This window comes from Tetranychus urticae, chromosome 2 (assembly GCF_039701765.1).
Source record: "Tetranychus urticae isolate SD_2017Ah chromosome 2, NJAU_TeUrti_SD_1.0, whole genome shotgun sequence".
In the NCBI taxonomy this organism is placed as follows: domain Eukaryota; kingdom Metazoa; phylum Arthropoda; class Arachnida; order Trombidiformes; family Tetranychidae; genus Tetranychus; species Tetranychus urticae.
Window position 1 is genome coordinate 15473098 of NC_142959.1, and position 19047 is coordinate 15492144.

General features: G+C 32.1%; 7 protein-coding genes across 7 annotated transcripts; 3 read left to right on the forward strand and 4 right to left on the reverse strand.

Annotated features, from left to right (window-relative positions):
- Window positions 1-977: 977 nt before the first annotated feature.
- Window positions 978-3058, forward strand: LOC107360751 (uncharacterized). The gene is made up of 3 exons (XM_015927476.3): window positions 978-1358; window positions 1456-2613; window positions 2702-3058. Exons 1-3 carry the CDS (start codon window positions 1056-1058, stop codon window positions 2801-2803), a joined length of 1563 nt encoding a protein of 520 aa, XP_015782962.1. The 5' UTR covers window positions 978-1055; the 3' UTR covers window positions 2804-3058.
- A 210-nt stretch (window positions 3059-3268) lies between these two features.
- Window positions 3269-3951, reverse strand: LOC149093978 (protein transport protein Sec61 subunit gamma-like). The gene is made up of 3 exons (XM_089267142.1): window positions 3792-3951; window positions 3572-3674; window positions 3269-3463 (listed from the first exon to the last, which is right to left on the reverse strand). The coding sequence occupies exons 1-3, from the start codon at window positions 3886-3888 to the stop codon at window positions 3454-3456; spliced, it is 210 nt and encodes a 69-aa protein (XP_089123268.1). The 5' UTR covers window positions 3889-3951; the 3' UTR covers window positions 3269-3453.
- Window positions 3952-4165: 214 nt separating this feature from the next.
- Window positions 4166-5128, reverse strand: Mlc-c (Myosin light chain cytoplasmic). The gene is made up of 2 exons (XM_015927516.3): window positions 4833-5128; window positions 4166-4763 (listed from the first exon to the last, which is right to left on the reverse strand). Exons 1-2 carry the CDS (start codon window positions 5038-5040, stop codon window positions 4492-4494), a joined length of 480 nt encoding a protein of 159 aa, XP_015783002.1. The 5' UTR covers window positions 5041-5128; the 3' UTR covers window positions 4166-4491.
- A 213-nt stretch (window positions 5129-5341) lies between these two features.
- Window positions 5342-7966, reverse strand: LOC107360771 (uncharacterized). The gene is made up of 3 exons (XM_025160333.2): window positions 6735-7966; window positions 6282-6548; window positions 5342-6000 (listed from the first exon to the last, which is right to left on the reverse strand). The coding sequence occupies exons 1-3, from the start codon at window positions 7134-7136 to the stop codon at window positions 5806-5808; spliced, it is 864 nt and encodes a 287-aa protein (XP_025016101.1). The 5' UTR covers window positions 7137-7966; the 3' UTR covers window positions 5342-5805.
- Window positions 7967-9496: 1530 nt separating this feature from the next.
- LOC149093979 (protein transport protein Sec61 subunit gamma-like) lies at window positions 9497-10151 on the forward strand. The gene is made up of 3 exons (XM_089267143.1): window positions 9497-9729; window positions 9879-9981; window positions 10078-10151. Exons 1-3 carry the CDS (start codon window positions 9633-9635, stop codon window positions 10085-10087), a joined length of 210 nt encoding a protein of 69 aa, XP_089123269.1. The 5' UTR covers window positions 9497-9632; the 3' UTR covers window positions 10088-10151.
- A 4100-nt stretch (window positions 10152-14251) lies between these two features.
- LOC107360782 (uncharacterized) lies at window positions 14252-15155 on the forward strand. Its single transcript, XM_015927505.3, has one exon. The coding sequence runs from the start codon at window positions 14455-14457 to the stop codon at window positions 15106-15108; it is 654 nt and encodes a 217-aa protein (XP_015782991.1). The 5' UTR covers window positions 14252-14454; the 3' UTR covers window positions 15109-15155.
- On the reverse strand, window positions 15088-17759 carry Hsc70-5 (Heat shock protein 70 cognate 5). The gene is made up of 4 exons (XM_015927465.3): window positions 17560-17759; window positions 17268-17412; window positions 15365-17088; window positions 15088-15305 (listed from the first exon to the last, which is right to left on the reverse strand). The coding sequence occupies exons 1-4, from the start codon at window positions 17623-17625 to the stop codon at window positions 15234-15236; spliced, it is 2007 nt and encodes a 668-aa protein (XP_015782951.1). The 5' UTR covers window positions 17626-17759; the 3' UTR covers window positions 15088-15233.
- Window positions 17760-19047: the final 1288 nt, after the last annotated feature.

Consider the following 19047-nt stretch of genomic DNA (forward strand, 5'->3'; position numbering starts at 1 on the left):
GACAAAATCGTCCTCCTTTCTTTTTCCCTTTCGGCGGTTAAAAGCGACACGATAAGAGAACAGAAAATAAATACATAGCTGGTAACGCCGTCTATTGAACAAAACCTAATATCTATAAGTGATCGTTTCGAAGAAAATCAATAGATGCCGTTGTCTAGTGATTTTTTATTCGTTGACAATATTAAACATTGTCTTTAAATTGTATGATTTAAATTAATAGGATATTGAATGTGGGATATTGAAAAACATGTCACCGTAAATATTGATAGTTTTTAGAAGTAAATGAAATACATTTAATGGATTATCAGGTGAATTCCAAGAACAACATTTAAAGCATTCTTTGACTTAATCATACCTAACTTGCCGGCTTTTTGCAATCAAAAATCGCTCCTTTGATGATGAAATGACTCATTGGAATTATAATTCATCTCTTTTGATTATGTTTCTATATTGTGGAGTTTTCACAAATTCTTGACAAGGACTTGACATGTTTTGAATGCTGTTTTTTGTTTTTTTAAGTCAACCGATCGCTAGTTGTATCCTTCGTCTTCCCATCTTTACATACAATATGTAATTTGCTATTTTTCATTACTCTTTTAAAATTATTAATTGAAAATTAATGGCTTCTAATCACCAAGTCTGATCTAATTTGTGTCCTGTGTTGCTAAAAAATAACTAATGAATATACTCATTGGTAAATCTACTGATCAAGTGGCTTCTGATTTGAAGAATTTGAAGTTAAATTTATTTATTTATCAATTGTTCAAATTTGATTTGTTATCACATTTTAAATTTAAACTTTTACATGAAAATTTCATCAGCTAATTGCTTTTGACAAGTTTTTTACGATATTTTTATATTTACAATATTTTGCTTTTCAAGCATTTTTCAGCTTTTTCAAACAAAGCGCCAGTAGCTTTTACCTCATTCTATTGGCTCTGATGGCCGCCAGTTTTGTATGCTGTTCAACATCAGCTGGTGAATGATTATTGTTATATAAAATTGTTTTCTTTCATTATAATTGGATTTGAAATTGTTTACTTTTTTCCCTCATTATGAAGCAGTTAGGTTCTGTGCCTTATCCTGCATCTTGGAAGACTTCTAAGGGCAAAAAAACTACCGATTCCTTGAGAATAAGAATTAAAAGTCGTAAAGTTAAAGACTTGATCCGTGATCGTGAAAAGAAAGCTTATCGTGCCTTGCTGAAAACCTTCTCAACTTGGACTGATGATGATAAAGAGGACGACGAAGTTGATAATGTTAATGTTGATAAATCTCCAGCTTTGCTTGGCGAAACTAGTTGCGTAAGTGAAATCAAGCCATTAGATAGTTCACATTTAGTTGATACTACTGTCAATGTAAGTCAATTTTACTATTTTTGTCTACTTACGGCTCAGTTTTCTAAAAAATTTGAATTGCGTCTTTTCTAATTTCATCTTTTCTCTGATTTTTTAGCTTTCGACTTGCTCGGTAGAGCAACCTCAAGAATCAACTCCAGCCTCAGCCAAGTTTTTCTCATCTTTTAAAGCTGTTTTTGCCCGTGATTTGATAACCAACAAAGCTCAGCCTTCAATTGTTGATGTAGAAGATAAAAAAACTGAGCCTGTCAAAAATGATTCCGAGTTTAAGTTACCCAGTTTACCAAAGAGTTATGAAAATTACAAGCTTGAAAGAGCGGAAAAAAAGAAATTACTCAGTCGTGAATGGATAAACGATATGCGAAGAGCTATTCAGGATAGTCATCTTGAAGCTGAAAAAATTCGCCGTGAGAAGGAAGACTATTTAAGGACGATTGGTAAGAAGAGAGAACTGTTCATAAGGAAATTCAGAAGAGAGACGAGTAAAACTTTGTATCCTGAGACTGAATTTTCTTATCTACCTTACTTCTATCGATTTTTCTCCGACGAGAAAGAAGAAACGGAAGAAGAAGAAGAGTCCGAGGAGGAAGAAGAAGAACCAGAAGAGGAGGAGGAAGAAGAGGAAGATGATGAGGATAAATTTCCTCCCTTATCATCTGATGCATTACAAGTTATTGATGATTGTTTGTCTAAGAGAAAGGAAGAGTTAATCGTAGAAGAAAATGGAGTCGAAGTTCGTGTTAAAGATTTAGAAACTTTAAAAGGTACCTGTTGGCTCAATGATGAAATTATAAACTTTTATTTCCAGTTGATACAAAAAAGGAGTACCAATAATAGGGATAACGGCAGTCTTAAAGTCTATTGTTTCAATACTTTCTTTTATAAACGGTTAACTGAAGGAGGCCATAAAGCGTTGCGACGTTGGACTAAAAAAGTCGATTTATTCTCTTATGATTTAATTCTTATTCCTGTGCATTTGGAAGTTCATTGGACACTAGCAGCTATTTCTATGAGAGACTCAACTATTAAATATTACGATTCTATGGCTGGTAATAATAGAGAATGCTTGCAATTTCTTCTTAAATATTTAGAAGACGAACTAAAAGATAAAAAGCAACAGGTATTAGATGCCTCTAAATGGACATGTACGATTGTTAAAGGTATACCACAGCAAGAAAATGGTTCAGACTGTGGAGTGTTCACTTGTAAATATGCTGAAAGACTTTCATTGGATAAACCTTTCGATTTCTCACAGGTAAGTCTTTTATTTCTCTCATTCATTGACGCATCACAATTTTCCTGAATTTCAACTTATTCTCTTTTTGTTTCTTTATTTTTTTCAGAAAAACATTCCTTACATTCGGCAAAAAATGATTTATGAGATTTCTCAGAAAGAGCTATTAATGGATAAATTACAAGATTCAAGCTCAAATAAGGATGTATAAAGAAAATTCCTAGTTAGTTATTTAAATTTTCAGTTCACCCTAAACTTCATCAACTATATTGTCCATTCGCTCTCCCTCTTCATCCATGTTTCAATCAACTTGTCTTATCTTGTACAAAATATGTTTCACTCTCGCTTTATTATGCGTTGCCCATTTATCGTGAATTTGATCTCAATTTAAAATCAACACGAATTCATGCCTAAAGCAATTATTTTTTTTCATTAAACACAAGAGATAATCTCTAATTTAAAAAAATTTCTAGAATTTAGAGACGCGATACAGAAAGAAATATTTCAAAGAAAGAACGTTATTCACAAGATGCTATTCTGCTGAGCTATATTCAGATTCGCTTGACTTTACCAACTGTTTTGAATATCTTGAATCTCATTATAAGAACTATACTTTGAGTTATATCAATAAAAAATTGGTTTGTATGACTTATACAGAACATTCAAATAAAATCAATTTTGATTAGTTGTAAAAACTTCTCTAGTTTTTAATAGATACTAAAAGCATTTTTAAGGTTTTTGAATCAATTGTTCTCTTCATCAAGATGACCAACAGAAGTAATAGAAGACCAAAAAGCGTTCATTTATGAATATATACGATAGATATAAACTTTATTGGAACATTAGTGATTCTTTCAACATTTACGTGCCTCTGCAAGATAGAAGAAAGAGAAATAATAGGTTAATATTGAATGTGTGAATCAAACATACGTTGAGCAAAATACGAGAGAGAATAAGAAACTCATTTAAATCAACTTACACAATGATGTTGTTAATAGGAATGTGGATTAGTTTGACAAAAAATCCAATGAATCCCATAATGGCAAAACCAATTGCTGTGGCCATTGCAATCTTTTGAAATTCTAAATAAAAACAATAACATAAATATGTTTATAAAATCAATAGTGATAGATTAATTGAGAGGGAAATAAAACCGACAATTTACTAAATAAGGTTACATATCTAGTTTAAATATTTACCTTTACGATCGGGTTTAGTACACCGCTTGACCAATCGATACGAATCCTTGGCAAATAGACGCATAGGGTCAACAAGACTTTCAACACGAAAATCCATAATTATTCAACAATGTAAACACCGAATTAAAATTACTATTTTATCACGATCAGGATTAAGTGAATTATTTTTCAATGTCTACGTCAAATTTCCTATTTTCAGTTGTTCCTTCAGAAGTAGCACACTCTATTGACCAGGTTCAAAGTCAGAAGCAAACTGAAAGCGGCAAATTGAAATTTGAAGGATAACAGTTTATTTTCCAATTTTGGATCAATTGATGATCGTTGATAATTATACTTCATTTCATTTATTGATGCTAATAACAAGTGAACAGTCATTTATTGAATAACAAAGCATTTTATTTTATAATTATAATTTTAATAATTCTGTAGATGGCCGGAAAACGAGATTATACGTAAATAAGTTTACTTTCAGATCGGATTTTAGCAATAATTAGTTAAAAGATGATGAAAGAATGGGAATCGAAACTATAGTTTTTAACTAATTTTGGGTGGCGTATCGAACAAGAACAATGGGTTAGTTTAAAATGATTCAAGTTCTGATAGATATTTGGTTATATAAGGTAAGCACAAAGCCTAACAATTTGATGCCATACTCGTAAGGCAAAGGGTGGACACATGGAATGTTGCGCGTTAAATATAATTAGCCGCTCATAACTGTTTTAACAAATTCTTCGTAATGAATATTTCCTTGGGAATCTTCTTGGCCAGCCAAGAGTTGTTCAACTTCATCGTCATTCAATTTTTCACCCAGAGTTGTGAGCAGATGTCTTAACTCAGCTGAACTAATAACACCACTCCCATCTTTGTCAAAATGCCGTAAACCTTCAATGAAATCCTCTGCGGTATCAGTGCATCGATTTTTGCTCACTGTCTGCAAAATAGGCAGGAAAACATCAAATCCAATCCTATCGTCTAATCGAAGATGAAAGAAAATCATTAAAATGAAGCTTCTTCAAATGGAAAACTCTTATAACAACAAACCTGATCTGAGTTGGTTACAGCATTTCTTAACTTCAGCTTCGGTAGGATTTTGGCCCAACGCTCTGAGGACATCGCCTAATTGGGAAACGTTGATTTTACCATCGCCTCTGTTGTCAAACAATGAAAATGCCTCATGAAATTCAGTAAAATCCGAATCTTTGGCAAACAAACGCACTGGATCATTAAGACTTTCCCCACGAAAATCCATTATTATTGAACACTTGATTCACAGGGTTATTTAATCAAATTCTGGGTTAGGGTGGTTAAAAGTTAATTAATCATATACTAACTACGTCGGTTTTACTAGAGATTTTTGCTGTTTTCAGTTTTCTTCGTGAATAACACACCCTGGCGATCAATTCCAATAACACAGTCAAACCAAAGGCGGCAAATCTAAATACATAATTTACTTTGAATTTGATCTTGATTAAAAACGAAAACAATTCAAGAAATCAAGTGCTCTTAGTAATGTGTAATTGTGCTGAAAATATAAATAATCAAACAAATAATAATTTATAAAATAGTGATTTTATTAATTTTAAATTCAAATAATTTAGAAAATGTTGGAAAATATTCATTTTGTTGCAATTTTATTAATAGCTAACATTCAATGATTAGCATGTTATGTTTAAATATCTTTCAACAAAGATTTTTTCATGAACTTTTTGGCCTCAATCAATCTCAAAACCGTTCTTTTCAAGCCCGAAACAGTGAAAATATGCAGCATTCGCTAACTTTATGATGCGATTTCTAGTCTTGTGAGTATCCAGCCAACTCCTATTCAGTAGCAATTCATTGATTTACGCTTGCTGTGTGCAAGGTTTGTAAAGGAAAACCAAAGTCATTCTATCATCTAATCAATGATAAAAAATCATGTTGCCTCGTTTGGTTGTGATATCCAGCTTCATTGGTAAACATGGTTTTCAAAGGGAAATGTTAATTTGATTCACAAAAGGAAATAGCTAGTGAGCAATCAAGTTTTACTTCCTAATTTGGAAATATATTGTATAACTGTTGGGTTGACGGGTCTAATATGATTGGGTGGATATCCATCAGTTCCCTGTCTGATTGTTTCAATCGGTTCCAAACTTTGTCCATGTGTTACAATTATTTCTTTCAGATGATTGTCTTCACAATGTTCCGTTCTTTTATTCACTCCATCCAAGTCCTACAATGAAAAGATAAATTGACAAAAAAAAATAAACTTAAAATAGTAACTATGATCATTTTGGGTGAAATCACCCATGAATGAGTTATCCAAATACAACATAAAAACATAATTTTAGTCACTGTTTGCTCACACAGATCAACGTATTACGTTGTTACATTGTGAGCGGATCTAGTTGTTATCATTTGTTAAACTTCCTTAGTAGTTAAAACCTTAGGTAAAATCTAACAGTGATAATCTTACCTGGATAAAGGGCAAAGTAATTAAAATTGCTAACATACCTTGTTAATATGGATAACATGAGAAACTCCTGATAATGAGCGACCCGAATTAAATCTAACACCAATACAAGTTACTGTTGACATAGCTGAACTTGCTGCAGTAAAGAAAGGTGGATTAGTTGGTCGACGTTCACGATTATAATTGACTGTTTTAATGGGTAAACAACAATTAAATAAAGGTGGACCAAATAATATTATGCGACAAGAACAGCAAATAAAACCAATACCAGCCATTGCAAATCCAACCAGAAAAGTCATCTCCTGAAACTGTTGAAAATAAACAATTGATGTAATAATATGATTAGTAAATAAACGGAAAAGATTTTGGTTTTTGTTTTTCTTTGGGTAAGTCAGAAATGCATGTATGGTGGGAGAAAAAAAACGTCGCTCTAACAATAATACGTAATATATTTGGTGATATAATATGTAATAGCAATAATATAATAATCTTACCTCATCCTCATTGAAATAAACATAAACACCAATCAAAATGGCACCTAATCCGATTAGAATCATTGTTAATCCTGCCACCACAAGAACATCCGGTGAACGGTAATGGCGACCAAAATAAATATCAATTAATGAGGCACTAAGAGATAATCGCTGTAATTGAACCTGAGTATTTGATCTAGAGTAGCGTATATCATTGGTGTCGTGAATATCTACATTTGTTTCCAGATGATGTTTTGGTGGTTGTTGGTTAAACTGTTGAAGACTAGATTGTTGTCGAGTAAATTGTTTTTGCTTAGATTGTTGTTGCTGTTGATATGAACCATTTTTGGCCATTTGCTGAACAAAGACACTAGGAGATGTTTTGTTTTTTGAAACAGCACCAGATTTAAGTGAATCAAACATGGGTCATAGTTTATTATGACAAACAAGTTGAATTTGTGGGAAAGAGAAAAGAATATTGAAACGGCAAAATTGAAAGTGAGTCAAGTTGTCAATTGATTTTCATTGGTTAGACAAAGGTTAACCAATTTATTATGTAAACTGTAATATCTGGTGAAGACAATTGGATGGGAAAAAAAGACACCATGATTAATGTAGGAACCAAAAAGTTGGTTAAAAATTGAAAAGGGAATCAATGGTTAAAGGATTGAAGGTACAAATGGCTAGCTAAAAGTAAACAGTACAATAAAAGTTACAGTGACAAGTTATAATGTTTGATGGTAATAAATGAAAGTAAAACAAATTACAGTTAATTACAATCTTCTTCTTCTTTTCTTTTTTCTCTCATTTTCTCTGCTCTCTTTACCTTATCTTCAACCTTTTCTTGTCATCAACCAGTCAAACCTAGAAATTGTTCTAGAAATCAAATCAGGAATTAACTGTAGCTTACAGATTATCATTAACTCAGCTACCATTGAATGTAAAAAATAGCAATAACTGGCTAACAAGTTGGAGTAAATTTAACAATTACCAAAGTCAGTAAACTGTTGACAAATTATCACCAATCTGATCTACAATTTAATTCCCATTGAAAATCCTTGCGTTTATTTACCTTAACAAAGCCAATCCTTAATCTTACCAAAATCCCTCATCTTGTTAGTTGATTACTGAATGTTTAGCAGGAATTTACTTGAAATTGACTGAATTTGATTGTCTTTAAAGGCTTAACCATTAAACGGTAAACAACAAAAAACGTTAACAATCAATGCTAATAAACTGTTAAATACATGAGAAGGCAAAATCACAAAAGGAATCAATTGAAGTATCAACAAACTCTAATTGGATTGATTGTGGTTATAAATGGACTGAAATTAATTGACTTGCTACTGAAAAAAACTGGATTAAACCGATGTCTATCAAATTGACAATTAATAATGACTTATAATTTTGATATTTGAAAAGACGATACTTTGAGTTGAGTCCTCATAATGAGCTAGTTGCTAAGTTAGATACTTTAATGATCTATCCCGATGGTTAAGTATCAATGATAATTAGTCAATTATAAGAATTGATTGTTGGTCGATTCAAGTGAACAAATTAACAGAAATTACATCTTAATCTGTTGATTATTATCAAAAGCTATTAAAAATTTAACTACATAATCATAAACGTTGAGTTTGTAACCTCGTCAAGGTATTATTAGCTGTGTTGCTTGTTTTCAATGGATTTATTGAACGTAAACATTAGCGTATCACTTTTTTGTTGATTTTTAGGTTTTTATTATTGTGAGTTTCAATGTTAACATTTTATACCCATTCCAGGTTACTAATTAACTCATACTTTTTAAATAAACTCAATAAAAAAAAGAGAAAGGTAAATAATCTAGAAAAGAGTTAATCACAATCTTCCAATTGATATCAATATTATGTATGGCAACCCAAGAATCCATCCATCATTACTCACCCATTTCTCGTTGGCTCCACTCATTTTATCACCAACTCTTGGTTCAGTAACAATAACCAAAGTAAACCTGAAATTCAAGCCAAATCGGTAAGATAATCAGTCAGACAAAGTCGGAAGATGAGGTCAAAGACAAGGGTTTGTACACAAAGTCGACAGTCTCTGACAAGGAAAGAGTTAACAGGTTTATTACCAGTTCAGAAAGTTAACCTCCTAAAATAACCAGATAATGGTAATTTTCAAAATTTGTTTCTTTTCCTATCAATTCTCAAGGAAACCTTCAAAACATTGTAATCTAAATAATTATCCAAATAATTAGGCAAATAATTTTCCAACCAATGATGACCAATAGTATCTAAAATTGGAATCAAATTTAAAGGTTTTGGGTTGAAAAGGTTTCTGAACAATTGTCGCTTCTGAAAAGGTAAAACTGGTTGAATTCAAGTTCAAATGGAAATTTAATTCTAGATTCATGTGATCATATAGTCAGGATTTCCGTAGGTTGATTAAAAATATTTAGAGCTTGTTTTTGCGTTTGTTTTTTTTGTGCTTTTTTCGCATCAACGTTGGGTTTTGTTTATTTGAGGATTAAAAAGGAGGTTAACTTTTGTGAACTGATAATAAACCTTTTAACTCTTTCGGAGTGTTTGGCTGTGTCTTGAAGCGACCGAAAAGGTAAGACAAAAGGTTAAGAAGCTTAGGAATCAAGGCGACATCCAAAAAATGAGGAATTAAGATTTTAAAGCAAAAATATTGCCTTGTTATTACAACATTGGGCAGTTTCAATTTGCCGCTAATAGCTAGTGATTACATTGAAAGTTGTTCACCAGAGTGTGTTACTTGCCTGACTCTTGAAGGCAATCTGTTGTAAGATTGACGTGTACATTAGATGTTAGTTAATTTAAAGTTTTATTTTTAATCTTATTACTGTTATTTTTTTTGATTGTGATCGTATAATTATCATAATTTTTAACCCTCTGTTTCCTAAACTAGACAGTTATGGATTTTCGTGTTGAAAGCCTTGTTGACCCTATGCGTCTATTTGCTAAAGATTCTTACCGATTGGTTAAGCGATGCACAAAACCTGACCGTAAAGGTAAATATTTAAACTATAGAAACCCTTTCTTGTTAAATTAATAGCTATTTGTATACATACTAATGTCTCAATCCATCTTGACCCGTTAATTAAATATATGTGTTACTACTAATGTTATTATTGCTGTTATTACTTCTGTTTATGGGCAGAGTTTCAAAAGATTGCAGTGGCCACAGCAATTGGTTTTGCCATTATGGGATTCATTGGATTTTTTGTCAAACTAATCCACATTCCTATTAACAACATCATTGTGTAAGTTGATTTAAACATGCTTATCCTTCTCTCTCGTAATTTGTCTAATGTATACATTCAATATTAACATATATCTCTTTTTTTTCTATCTTTCAGAGGCACATAAATGTTGAAAGAATTACTAATGTTACAATAAAGTTTATATCTATCGTATATATTCATAAATGAAACGTTTTTCTGGTCTTTTATTTCTTCTGTTGATCATCTCGGTGAAGTAAACAATCTGGTATTCAAATGATGAGGTTATCGGATACAAGATACATCATCTTCGATTATTTCTTTTTTTACCTGAAACTGACGCTAGATTTTCCGTCAAAAATTTTAGCCTCTGGCGTTGAGCTCTAATTGACCAGGAGTAGATTTAGGAGCATCTTGCTATTTTCCGTCTTTATATCGATTTTTCTAGTGTTGTTTTTCCAGTCAAAAGCAATAACAATTAGTTTCGTTCTTGTTTCAGCTTGAAGGCAAAGGACAATAATTTTTTATTCCCAGAACTTAGAAACAATTTGTACTACAAGGACAAAAAAAAGTACAATTGTTCTAGTATTGGCTAGTAAATAATTAAAAATTAATCAAAGAAAAACGATAAAATCGGTCTTTATGTTCAATGATGAAGTCAACAAAATCATAAACTTGAAAGATTCAGCACCATATTATAGAAGGGTTTCCATAAATTTCAATAAATTAATTAATTCCATTACTAGTTTTCATTACAGCATTTCTCGGTGAGTTTAGTCGAGTAGTCATTTTGCATTGTAATACGAAATACATCTTTTGTCTGTAAGTTAACTTTACCACTTTGACTGCATTTTCAATGGTCATCTTATAATATTAGTGACGGATTAAAATTGACCAAAATTTGGTCTTGATTAACTGATTAAGATATAATCAATTCTAATCCTTTGACTTATCGACTCTGCGAGTCAAATGAAACCTTTTATTCCAAGTCCTTTCTTAAATCACTGATGTAAAGTTAAATTGATTAGATCTTCACAAGAGAATAAAATAAGATTTTATGTTTATGTTTAAGTTATATCGTATATATTCATGAATGAACGCTTTTTGGTCTTCAACTACTTCTTTTGATCATCTTGATTAAGAAAACAATTTATTCAAAAACCTAAAAAATACTTTTAGTATCTATCAAAAACTAGAGAAGTTTTTACAACTAATCAAATTTGATTTTATTTGAATGTTCTGTAAAAATCATATGAATGCTATTTTTTCATCGATACAACACACAATAATGAGCAGGGCTTTTCATTTTCTATGCTGTTTGCATGCTTTTTATCTATGAAGATAAACCGAAGAAAAGTCCATTGATATTCAATGGGGAAAATTAAGATTGATAAAATTGAAAAAAGAAAGACAAAAAGATCACGCATCGGCATAAAATCTATGCTTTTGATTAAAAATATGACTGCATAGAAAATGAAAAGCCCTGGTGATGAAATTCAAGAAAAGGATGAAATGAGAAGCGAATCAGAACATAGCTCAGCAGAATAGCCTATATCTGAAGGAGGATCTGAAATGAATAGGGAAAATCTGCTCTTGTAATATTTTTCTGAAATGAACTTTATTAGATGCAATTTTTTATGCTGATTCTAAATATTTGTTTCGTTTTTTGAAAAAACAACGCGTTCGGAAGAAAAGTTCATGTGGTTCGAAGGTTGCATTTTTTATCGCGTTAAAAGAGTTCGCTAAGTCAGTCGATTCTATTCGTGATCTATGTTATCAAGGATGCTGAACAATATATTGAAGGTTTAGTCCGTGAAAAAATCGCCAAACAGGGTTAAAATTGCCCAAAACCAGATTAAAATAGGGATTTATTAGTGACCTTTTAAACATAATGAAGATACCGTCTAAGCCAGCTAAATCTTGGTATAATTAATGTAATTGAGCACAGTGAATAATATGGTGATGGTATAATGTTCGTAAAAATAGCCAAACAGGGTGCTTCATTGACATTTTGTAAACGAAATCCAGTTTTCTGCAATTTTCATCCTGTTTGACTATTTTTCAAAGCTGAAAGCATACTCACTTACATTAATTATGCCAAGATTTAGCTGGCTTAGTATCTTCATTACTTCCAAAAAACACTTATCAATCCCTGTTCAAATTCAATTTTTTACAATTTTAACCCTGTTTGGCTATTTTTTCAGGAATCAAACCTTCACTACACTGGTAGCTGCACTTAACGCAACAAATGGGTCAATTTTTACCATAGTCACCATCTATTAGATCATGCAATTTTCTTCAAGGTTGACCATTATTCACATATTAATGTCTCTAAAACAATAAAATACCAAAGATGACGACACCTAAAAATTGCGTTAACTGAAACCCCAATTTGTTGCGTTAAGTGCAGTTACCAGTGTATATTATTCAGCATGCTTAATTACATTGATTATGTTGACATTTAGCTGGCTTAGACGGCATCTTCATTATATTTAAAAGGACGTTAATACTATGTGATATTTAGTTATTTTGGCCAATATCTCAAAAACTATGCATGCTATGAAAAAAAAGATTTGATCTTTGAAATCAACATAAAGTTTTGTGTCTGAAAAGTATCATTTCAAAAAAAAATTGAGAACAGGCGATTTTGCAGATCCTCCTTCAATTATTGATTTGAAATAAATATTATTTTCAATTGATGGCATTTTAGCGCATTTGCTTGGAATCCTTTGTTATAATCACAATAACGATAATAATGAAAATTTTATTCTTTTTCCTTTAATTCCTTTTCTTTTCTCATTTTTTCTTCTTTTTTCCTCATTCCATTATTTTCATCACTTTTCGTATTTAATTTCATTCCTAATTACTTTACAAACATTTGGATAAATTTGATATGACCAAATGAATAGGTCAACTATCGATCAAGAAACATTAAGGATTGAAAATTTGTCTTCGAATCAAGATAATTGAAGTTTTACAAAATGCTGATTCTCGATCAAACAAGTGAATTCAGTTTGGTCTTCAATCGTAAATGGTCTTGAAGTTGGGTTAAATGCTTACCGATTGGTCTTCATGAGTTCGCTTGATAAGTACTTTACCATAAGAACATATTGAACAGGTTAAAACTAGGAATAGAGCTAATCGAATCCAAAGTAACATGATTGATGAAGAGGAAGGTGAAGATGGATAAATGATGAAAATGATGAGTTGAAAAGTGTTCAAGTTTTACTCAACCAACAATGGTCACTTTGATGGTTAAAGGTGAACAAATGATGAAAATGATTACAAAAAAAGAAAGGTTCAAAGTTAATCAGTCTTTATTGTGATAATTCCAGGTGAAATGGTGGAAAAAGAGAAAAAAAGTTTTTTAGAGTATAACATGGCGCTTCTATGGGAAATTGGAAAAACTTGACTTTCCGTTAATTTTCCCATAGGTTTCAAAAACTGTTTTGCATCGATTTTTTTCAAAACTGATCTGTGCGCTATCTATGTGTCCCAGAACTACGATTATCGTACCAAATAAAAGATATTAGTCTGGATTTTCAGTTTATAAAAAAGTCTAACTCAAAGAATCAAAATGTGAAATGTTATTTCATTTTGAAAATGGAACCATCTTTTTGCTAACCCTTGGTATTTGATCTAAAAGGATGAATGTGGTGCATGATGGTGCTGATGATCGCTGGCTATTTGAGTTACCCATATATTAGTAGTTTGAGTATTTGACCATTATAAGTCTTCCATTATCTTGTTGATAAAAAATCAGCAACGATCGGAATACCTCAAATTCACCTTGGCCTCAGGTCCTTTTTTTTCACATGTAGGTGCAAAAAAATCTTGTATTTTCTGAGTTTATTTTTCCATTTTCTCATTCTTCTCATCAACATCTTCATCATCTTTCTCTCTCTTTCTCTGTTAAGTGTTTTATTGCTTTACAACTTTAGCCTTTCATTTTTCCTCTCTTTTCCTATTTCATCTCTAGCTCCACCTTATCAACCATTTTCATCATGCAACCTATACCAGCCGATAGTTAGTTGTAATGCAAAACGAGCAAAAGAAATTCATCTTTTGAATCAATCTCTCCCAAGGTGATCATCATCAATTGAGCTTTATTGTGTAAACTTAACCAAAGTTTTATTTATGATAACCAGTTAACCAAATACAATTTATTTCCATTTTTATAGGTTGCATGATGCAAATGCTTCATGAGGTGGAGCTTGTCCATGAATAGGAAAGGAAAGAAGGCCGAAGCTGTAAAACAATAAAATACTTAGCAAAAGAGAGGGGACAAGAGAGAGAGAGATAGAGAGGATCAGGAAGATGGGGAAGATGAGGATAGGGAAGATGGGAAGATGAAGAAGATAAAAAGAGGTGTAAAGAAGGCAGTGAAAAGTTTTTTTTTGCAAATCACTTTTGCTGTCCGCTTCATTCAGTTTTCAAGTCAACTCGACTCGACTTTAACTTATTGTTTTTAAGACTTGTTTGTTTGTTTGTTTGTTTCATTAAAGGTTGAAAGAGATGCAAAACTTTCAATCAAACCCTTTTAGTGACTATCATCAAAGTTACAACTTTTACCAACATCAATATCAAACAACAACACCTTCATCCTATTTCAATGATTCACAAATGGCAGACAATTTAACCGATTTTTCAACCTGTTCTTCTTATCCACTTCCACCTCACCCTCATCATTATCATCATCATCAACTTCATCAACATCACCAACATCATCAACACCATCAACATCATCATACACCACCTTCATTTTTGGATCAAATTACCAGTGACCACGAGAATCAACACCATTCATCCTTTTTAAATCAAACATCCAACGGTGATCATCATCATTTACCTGATGTACCTTCAACCACTCTATCATCATCTTCATCACCTTCCACTACATCCATCACAACCAGCTGGAAGACTTCAGTTTCAAATCCTTCGTCGGGTAAAACTCGAACTCGTGATAAATACCGAGTTGTTTATAGTGAGAAGCAACGGTTAGAACTCGAAAAAGAGTTCTATTCGTCTAAATACATCACAATCAAACGTAAAAGTGAATTGGCTAATCAACTATCATTGACGGAGCGACAAGTAAAAATTTGGTTTCAAAATCGACGTGCCAAAGACAGGAAACAAAACAAAAAAAAGGAAAATAAAAATAATTATTAACTATTAATTATTGATTATTAATTAATAAATTTCACTTTTTAAATCAACTTTTGATTTTCGATTATTATTATTATTCTTTATTTTTTTACGAAAAACATTCCTAATAATCGGCAAATATTATAAAACTAATTTTTGTTCTCCTGATCCTCTTTTGGTGTTTCCTGCTGTTGTCCTCCTGATTCGCGTTCAGCAGCCATCTAAAGGGAAAGTAAAAAAACATTAACTAACGAACTTCAAATTTAACTCTAAAACTTACCTTTTTATACGCCATCTCAAACAGTTTTAGAGACGCTTGTTGTAGGTCATTAGTAGCTACCCTTATATTTTCAGCGGTAGTTGTTTCTTCATCTTTTTTGGCTAATACATCACGTGTTTCTTGGATTTTTAGTTTTAATTTTTCGCATTCATCAGCGGGAAGTTGTGCTTTGAACTCTTCCATCTTTGTCTCTGTATCATGAATAATTCCTTCTGCTTGGTTAACAGCTTCAATAATCTCTTTATTTTTACGGTCAGTTTCAGCAAATTTCTCTGCCTCTCGAATCATGTTTTCAACCTCGTCCTTACTGAGACCACCAGAGGATTGAATAACTATTTGCTGCTCTTTTCCAGTTCCCTTATCTCGAGCTGATACGTGAACTATACCATTAGCATCAATGTCAAAGGTAACTTCGATCTGGGGTACACCTCTAGGAGCTGGAGGAATGCCTATCAAAGTGAATTGACCCAGTAATTTATTTGCTGCGGCCATTTCACGTTCTCCTTGAAAAACTTTAATTTCAACCTGCGTCTGACCATCAGCAGCGGTGGAGAAAACTTGGCTCTTCTTGGTAGGAATAGTTGTATTCCTGTTAATTAACTTTGTAAACACACCTCCTAAAGTTTCAATACCTAACGATAATGGCGTCACGTCCAATAAAAGGACTTCTGTGAAATCACCGGTAAGAACACCTCCTTGAATGGCGGCACCGACTGCTACAGCTTCATCGGGATTTACAGATTTACTAGGTTGCCGACCGAATATTTCTTGTACTATTTCTTGAACTTTTGGCATTCTGGTCATACCGCCTACAAGAATAACTTCTCCTATTTCTGATGTCTTGACTTCAGCATCTTTTACTGCTTTTTTACATGGTTCTATTGTCCTTTTGATCAAATCACCCACAAGAGACTCAAACTTAGCTCGAGTCAATTTAAGGTTCATGTGTTTAGGGCCACTGGCATCCATTGTTAAGTAGGGAAGATTCAAATCTGTTTGCATGGATGAAGATAACTCAATCTTTGCTTTCTCAGCAGCTTCCTTTACTCTTTGCATGGCCATTACATCTTTAGTCAGATCTATACCTTGATCGCGCTTGAATTCAGCAACCAGATAATTTACAAGAGCATTGTCAAAATCTTCACCACCAAGGAAAGTGTCTCCATTAGTCGATTTAACTTCAAATACACCTTTTTGGATTTCCAAAATAGATACATCAAAAGTTCCACCACCTAAATCGTAGACAGCTATAATCTTATCATCGGATTTGTCTAAGCCGTAAGCAAGAGCAGCAGCAGTAGGTTCATTGATAACTCGACGTACATCGAGACCAGCGATTAAACCAGCGTCTTTGGTTGCCTGTCTTTGAGAGTCATTGAAATAAGCTGGGACTGTTATAACAGCATGTTTAACACTATGATTAAGATAACCTTCAGCAGTTTCTTTCATTTTCATTAAAATAAATGCACCAATTTGACTAGGACTGTAAACTTTTCCATGAGCTTCAACCCAGGCATCACCATTAGAGGCTCGAACAATTTTGTAGGAAACAATTTTACTATCTTTTTGAACTTCAGCATCTTCAAATCTACGACCAATCAATCGTTTTGTGGCATAAAATGTATTGGCAGCATTTGTGACAGCTTGACGTCGAGCTGGCATTCCAACCAGTCTTTCGCCATCAGCGGTAAAAGCAACAACTGATGGAGTTGTCCTAGATCCCTCTAAAAATGAAATTAAAAATTAAAATTTAATTAAATTGATTCGATAAAAAAATGAATGAGTCTAATCGAAAGTTCCAGAGAGCATGCATTCGATACACCCTATCCCTAAACTGTAAACCATGCTTTCTATTTGGTATATTACATCTTGTTAACAAGTCAATTAAGAAGTTTCAACTAACCTGCATTTTCAATAACTCGCGGTGTTTTGCCTTCCATAACAGCAACACATGAATTAGTAGTACCCAAATCGATACCAATGATAGGTCCGGAAACTTTACTATCGGAGGCATTTCTTTGACCTGCTAAACATACTCTACTTCCAGTCTAGACATAGGATAATGGAAAAAAAAGATTAGAAACAAAGCTAAAATAAAAGTCAACAAGACTGGCTGAAATGAAAGTGCGAAAAGTATAATCTCTTAAAACTGAGGTAAAAGATAAAAGGGAATTAACCAAGGTTAGCCACTTTACCTTTAGCAGAAGATTGTTGAGAACAAAAGGATTTAAACGAGCAGCTGACTTTAAGTTGATTAGCATTTTGGTAAAGAATAAAATCACAAAGTAACAATATACAAAAAATTAATGTTAGTAGATGTTAATTTAAAGATGAAACAAATAATTAAACTGATTATCAAAGTAAATGCGATGTAAGATGTCAGAAAATTTCATCAAAAAAATATTGTAATCACGTGATTCTCCAAGCACATGGTTTAAAGAGCAAGGAACAGGAAATATGTAAAACAGTACCATCTAACGGTGAATTACATAACTATGAATATTTTGCTTTATCATTTCGTTCTTAATAATATAATACTTTTTCAAGTTTCTTTTTAATTTTGTTTTGATTCAGCAAAAGATCTTTATTAATATTATCAATCATGATATTTACCACACCATAATTCATAAAGTAGCCATGAAATTTGTCGATATTTTAAGTTGTTGTTCAAAGGATAAGCCAGTAACAGCTTGTAACAAGATTGTATCAAGATTAAGTGTCCATCATCTTTCTAAGCACCTTTGGGTATTCAGTTTTCACGGTAAAATTAAGAAACAATAGAGTGGTTGTGATTGTTTACATCGTTGATAATTTGGTTATTACCAGAGTTATTTGTTTTCTAACCTCTTCATCAATAGGTTTAAATGCTTCAATTTAAAAGAGTTGCGTGAAAATATAAGCTCAACATTTTTACTCTACTTTATTATCATTTTATGATCCTCATTTATTCAATGGCTAACCAAATTTTACCATTTATTTATCATTCAAACTGATTTAGTGTTGCTTGGTCTCTCACGTCCATTCTGTTTTACTTTTAATTATCTAAATGGATACTATTTGTCATTTGCAAGCAAAAACATAAAATGCCAAATAAAATTGCAAAGATAAATGACAGTTTCGAATAATCTTCTAATTCGATAGTCGGGATGAATGAAATCTAACAGAATTAAAAAATTAAACTGCTGTTTAAACAATAAACTGAAATTTGGTGGCAAATCTTGAACTGTTTTCACCGAAGATTTGTTGACAATCAAAAGTTAGATATCTTTTTTGAAAATAGATGGCACTGTGCACCAGAATTTTTGATTTTTTGGAATGAAATTTGATGAAAATCTTGTTCGAAATCAGTATTAATATGAAAATCTCACGAACATGCTTATTAATAACCTTGAACCAAAAGGTTCAAACTACCGAAAAGCGTTCAATGATGTTTAAAATGTCACCAGTTTTGAAAAGAATCCTCATTATTCATTGATCGAGCGATATCTTTTTAAGTATCGACTATTTATAACTAAATTTGGTAATCCTCATCTTGAGCATTTTGATCCTATTTTCTTGTGTTCAAGTTTTATTTTGAACAATTTATACTGAATTTTCTTTCCTGTTCATACTGAATATGGTTATATGAGAATATCGTTGTTAATGTTGCAAAATATTCCTATAAAATTCACCAATGAACCGTT

Excerpts from the sequence above, each read along its gene's own strand:
- LOC107360782 (XM_015927505.3), top strand. The coding sequence starts at position 14,455 with ATGCAAAACTTTCAATCAAACCCTTTTAGTGACTATCATCAAAGTTAC.
- LOC107360751 (XM_015927476.3), top strand. The coding sequence starts at position 1,056 with ATGAAGCAGTTAGGTTCTGTGCCTTATCCTGCATCTTGGAAGACTTCT. Across the intron at positions 1,359-1,455 it reads TAGTTGATACTACTGTCAAT|CTTTCGACTTGCTCGGTAGA; the intron begins GTAAGTCAATTT and ends CTGATTTTTTAG. Across the intron at positions 2,614-2,701 it reads AACCTTTCGATTTCTCACAG|AAAAACATTCCTTACATTCG; the intron begins GTAAGTCTTTTA and ends TATTTTTTTCAG.
- Mlc-c (XM_015927516.3), bottom strand. The coding sequence starts at position 5,040 with ATGGATTTTCGTGGGGAAAGTCTTAATGATCCAGTGCGTTTGTTTGCC. Across the intron at positions 4,764-4,832 it reads CTGTAACCAACTCAGATCAG|ACGATAGGATTGGATTTGAT; the intron begins GTTTGTTGTTAT and ends ATCTTCGATTAG.
- LOC149093978 (XM_089267142.1), bottom strand. The coding sequence starts at position 3,888 with ATGGATTTTCGTGTTGAAAGTCTTGTTGACCCTATGCGTCTATTTGCC. Across the intron at positions 3,675-3,791 it reads TACTAAACCCGATCGTAAAG|AATTTCAAAAGATTGCAATG; the intron begins GTAAATATTTAA and ends GTTTTTATTTAG.
- LOC149093979 (XM_089267143.1), top strand. The coding sequence starts at position 9,633 with ATGGATTTTCGTGTTGAAAGCCTTGTTGACCCTATGCGTCTATTTGCT. Across the intron at positions 9,730-9,878 it reads CACAAAACCTGACCGTAAAG|AGTTTCAAAAGATTGCAGTG; the intron begins GTAAATATTTAA and ends GTTTATGGGCAG.
- Hsc70-5 (XM_015927465.3), bottom strand. The coding sequence starts at position 17,625 with ATGCTAATCAACTTAAAGTCAGCTGCTCGTTTAAATCCTTTTGTTCTC. Across the intron at positions 17,089-17,267 it reads GCGAGTTATTGAAAATGCAG|AGGGATCTAGGACAACTCCA; the intron begins GTTAGTTGAAAC and ends TTTCATTTTTAG. Across the intron at positions 15,306-15,364 it reads TTGAGATGGCGTATAAAAAG|ATGGCTGCTGAACGCGAATC; the intron begins GTAAGTTTTAGA and ends CTTTCCCTTTAG.
- LOC107360771 (XM_025160333.2), bottom strand. The coding sequence starts at position 7,136 with ATGTTTGATTCACTTAAATCTGGTGCTGTTTCAAAAAACAAAACATCT. Across the intron at positions 6,549-6,734 it reads TTTATTTCAATGAGGATGAG|TTTCAGGAGATGACTTTTCT; the intron begins GTAAGATTATTA and ends TATTTTCAACAG. Across the intron at positions 6,001-6,281 it reads ATGTTATCCATATTAACAAG|GACTTGGATGGAGTGAATAA; the intron begins GTATGTTAGCAA and ends TTTTCATTGTAG.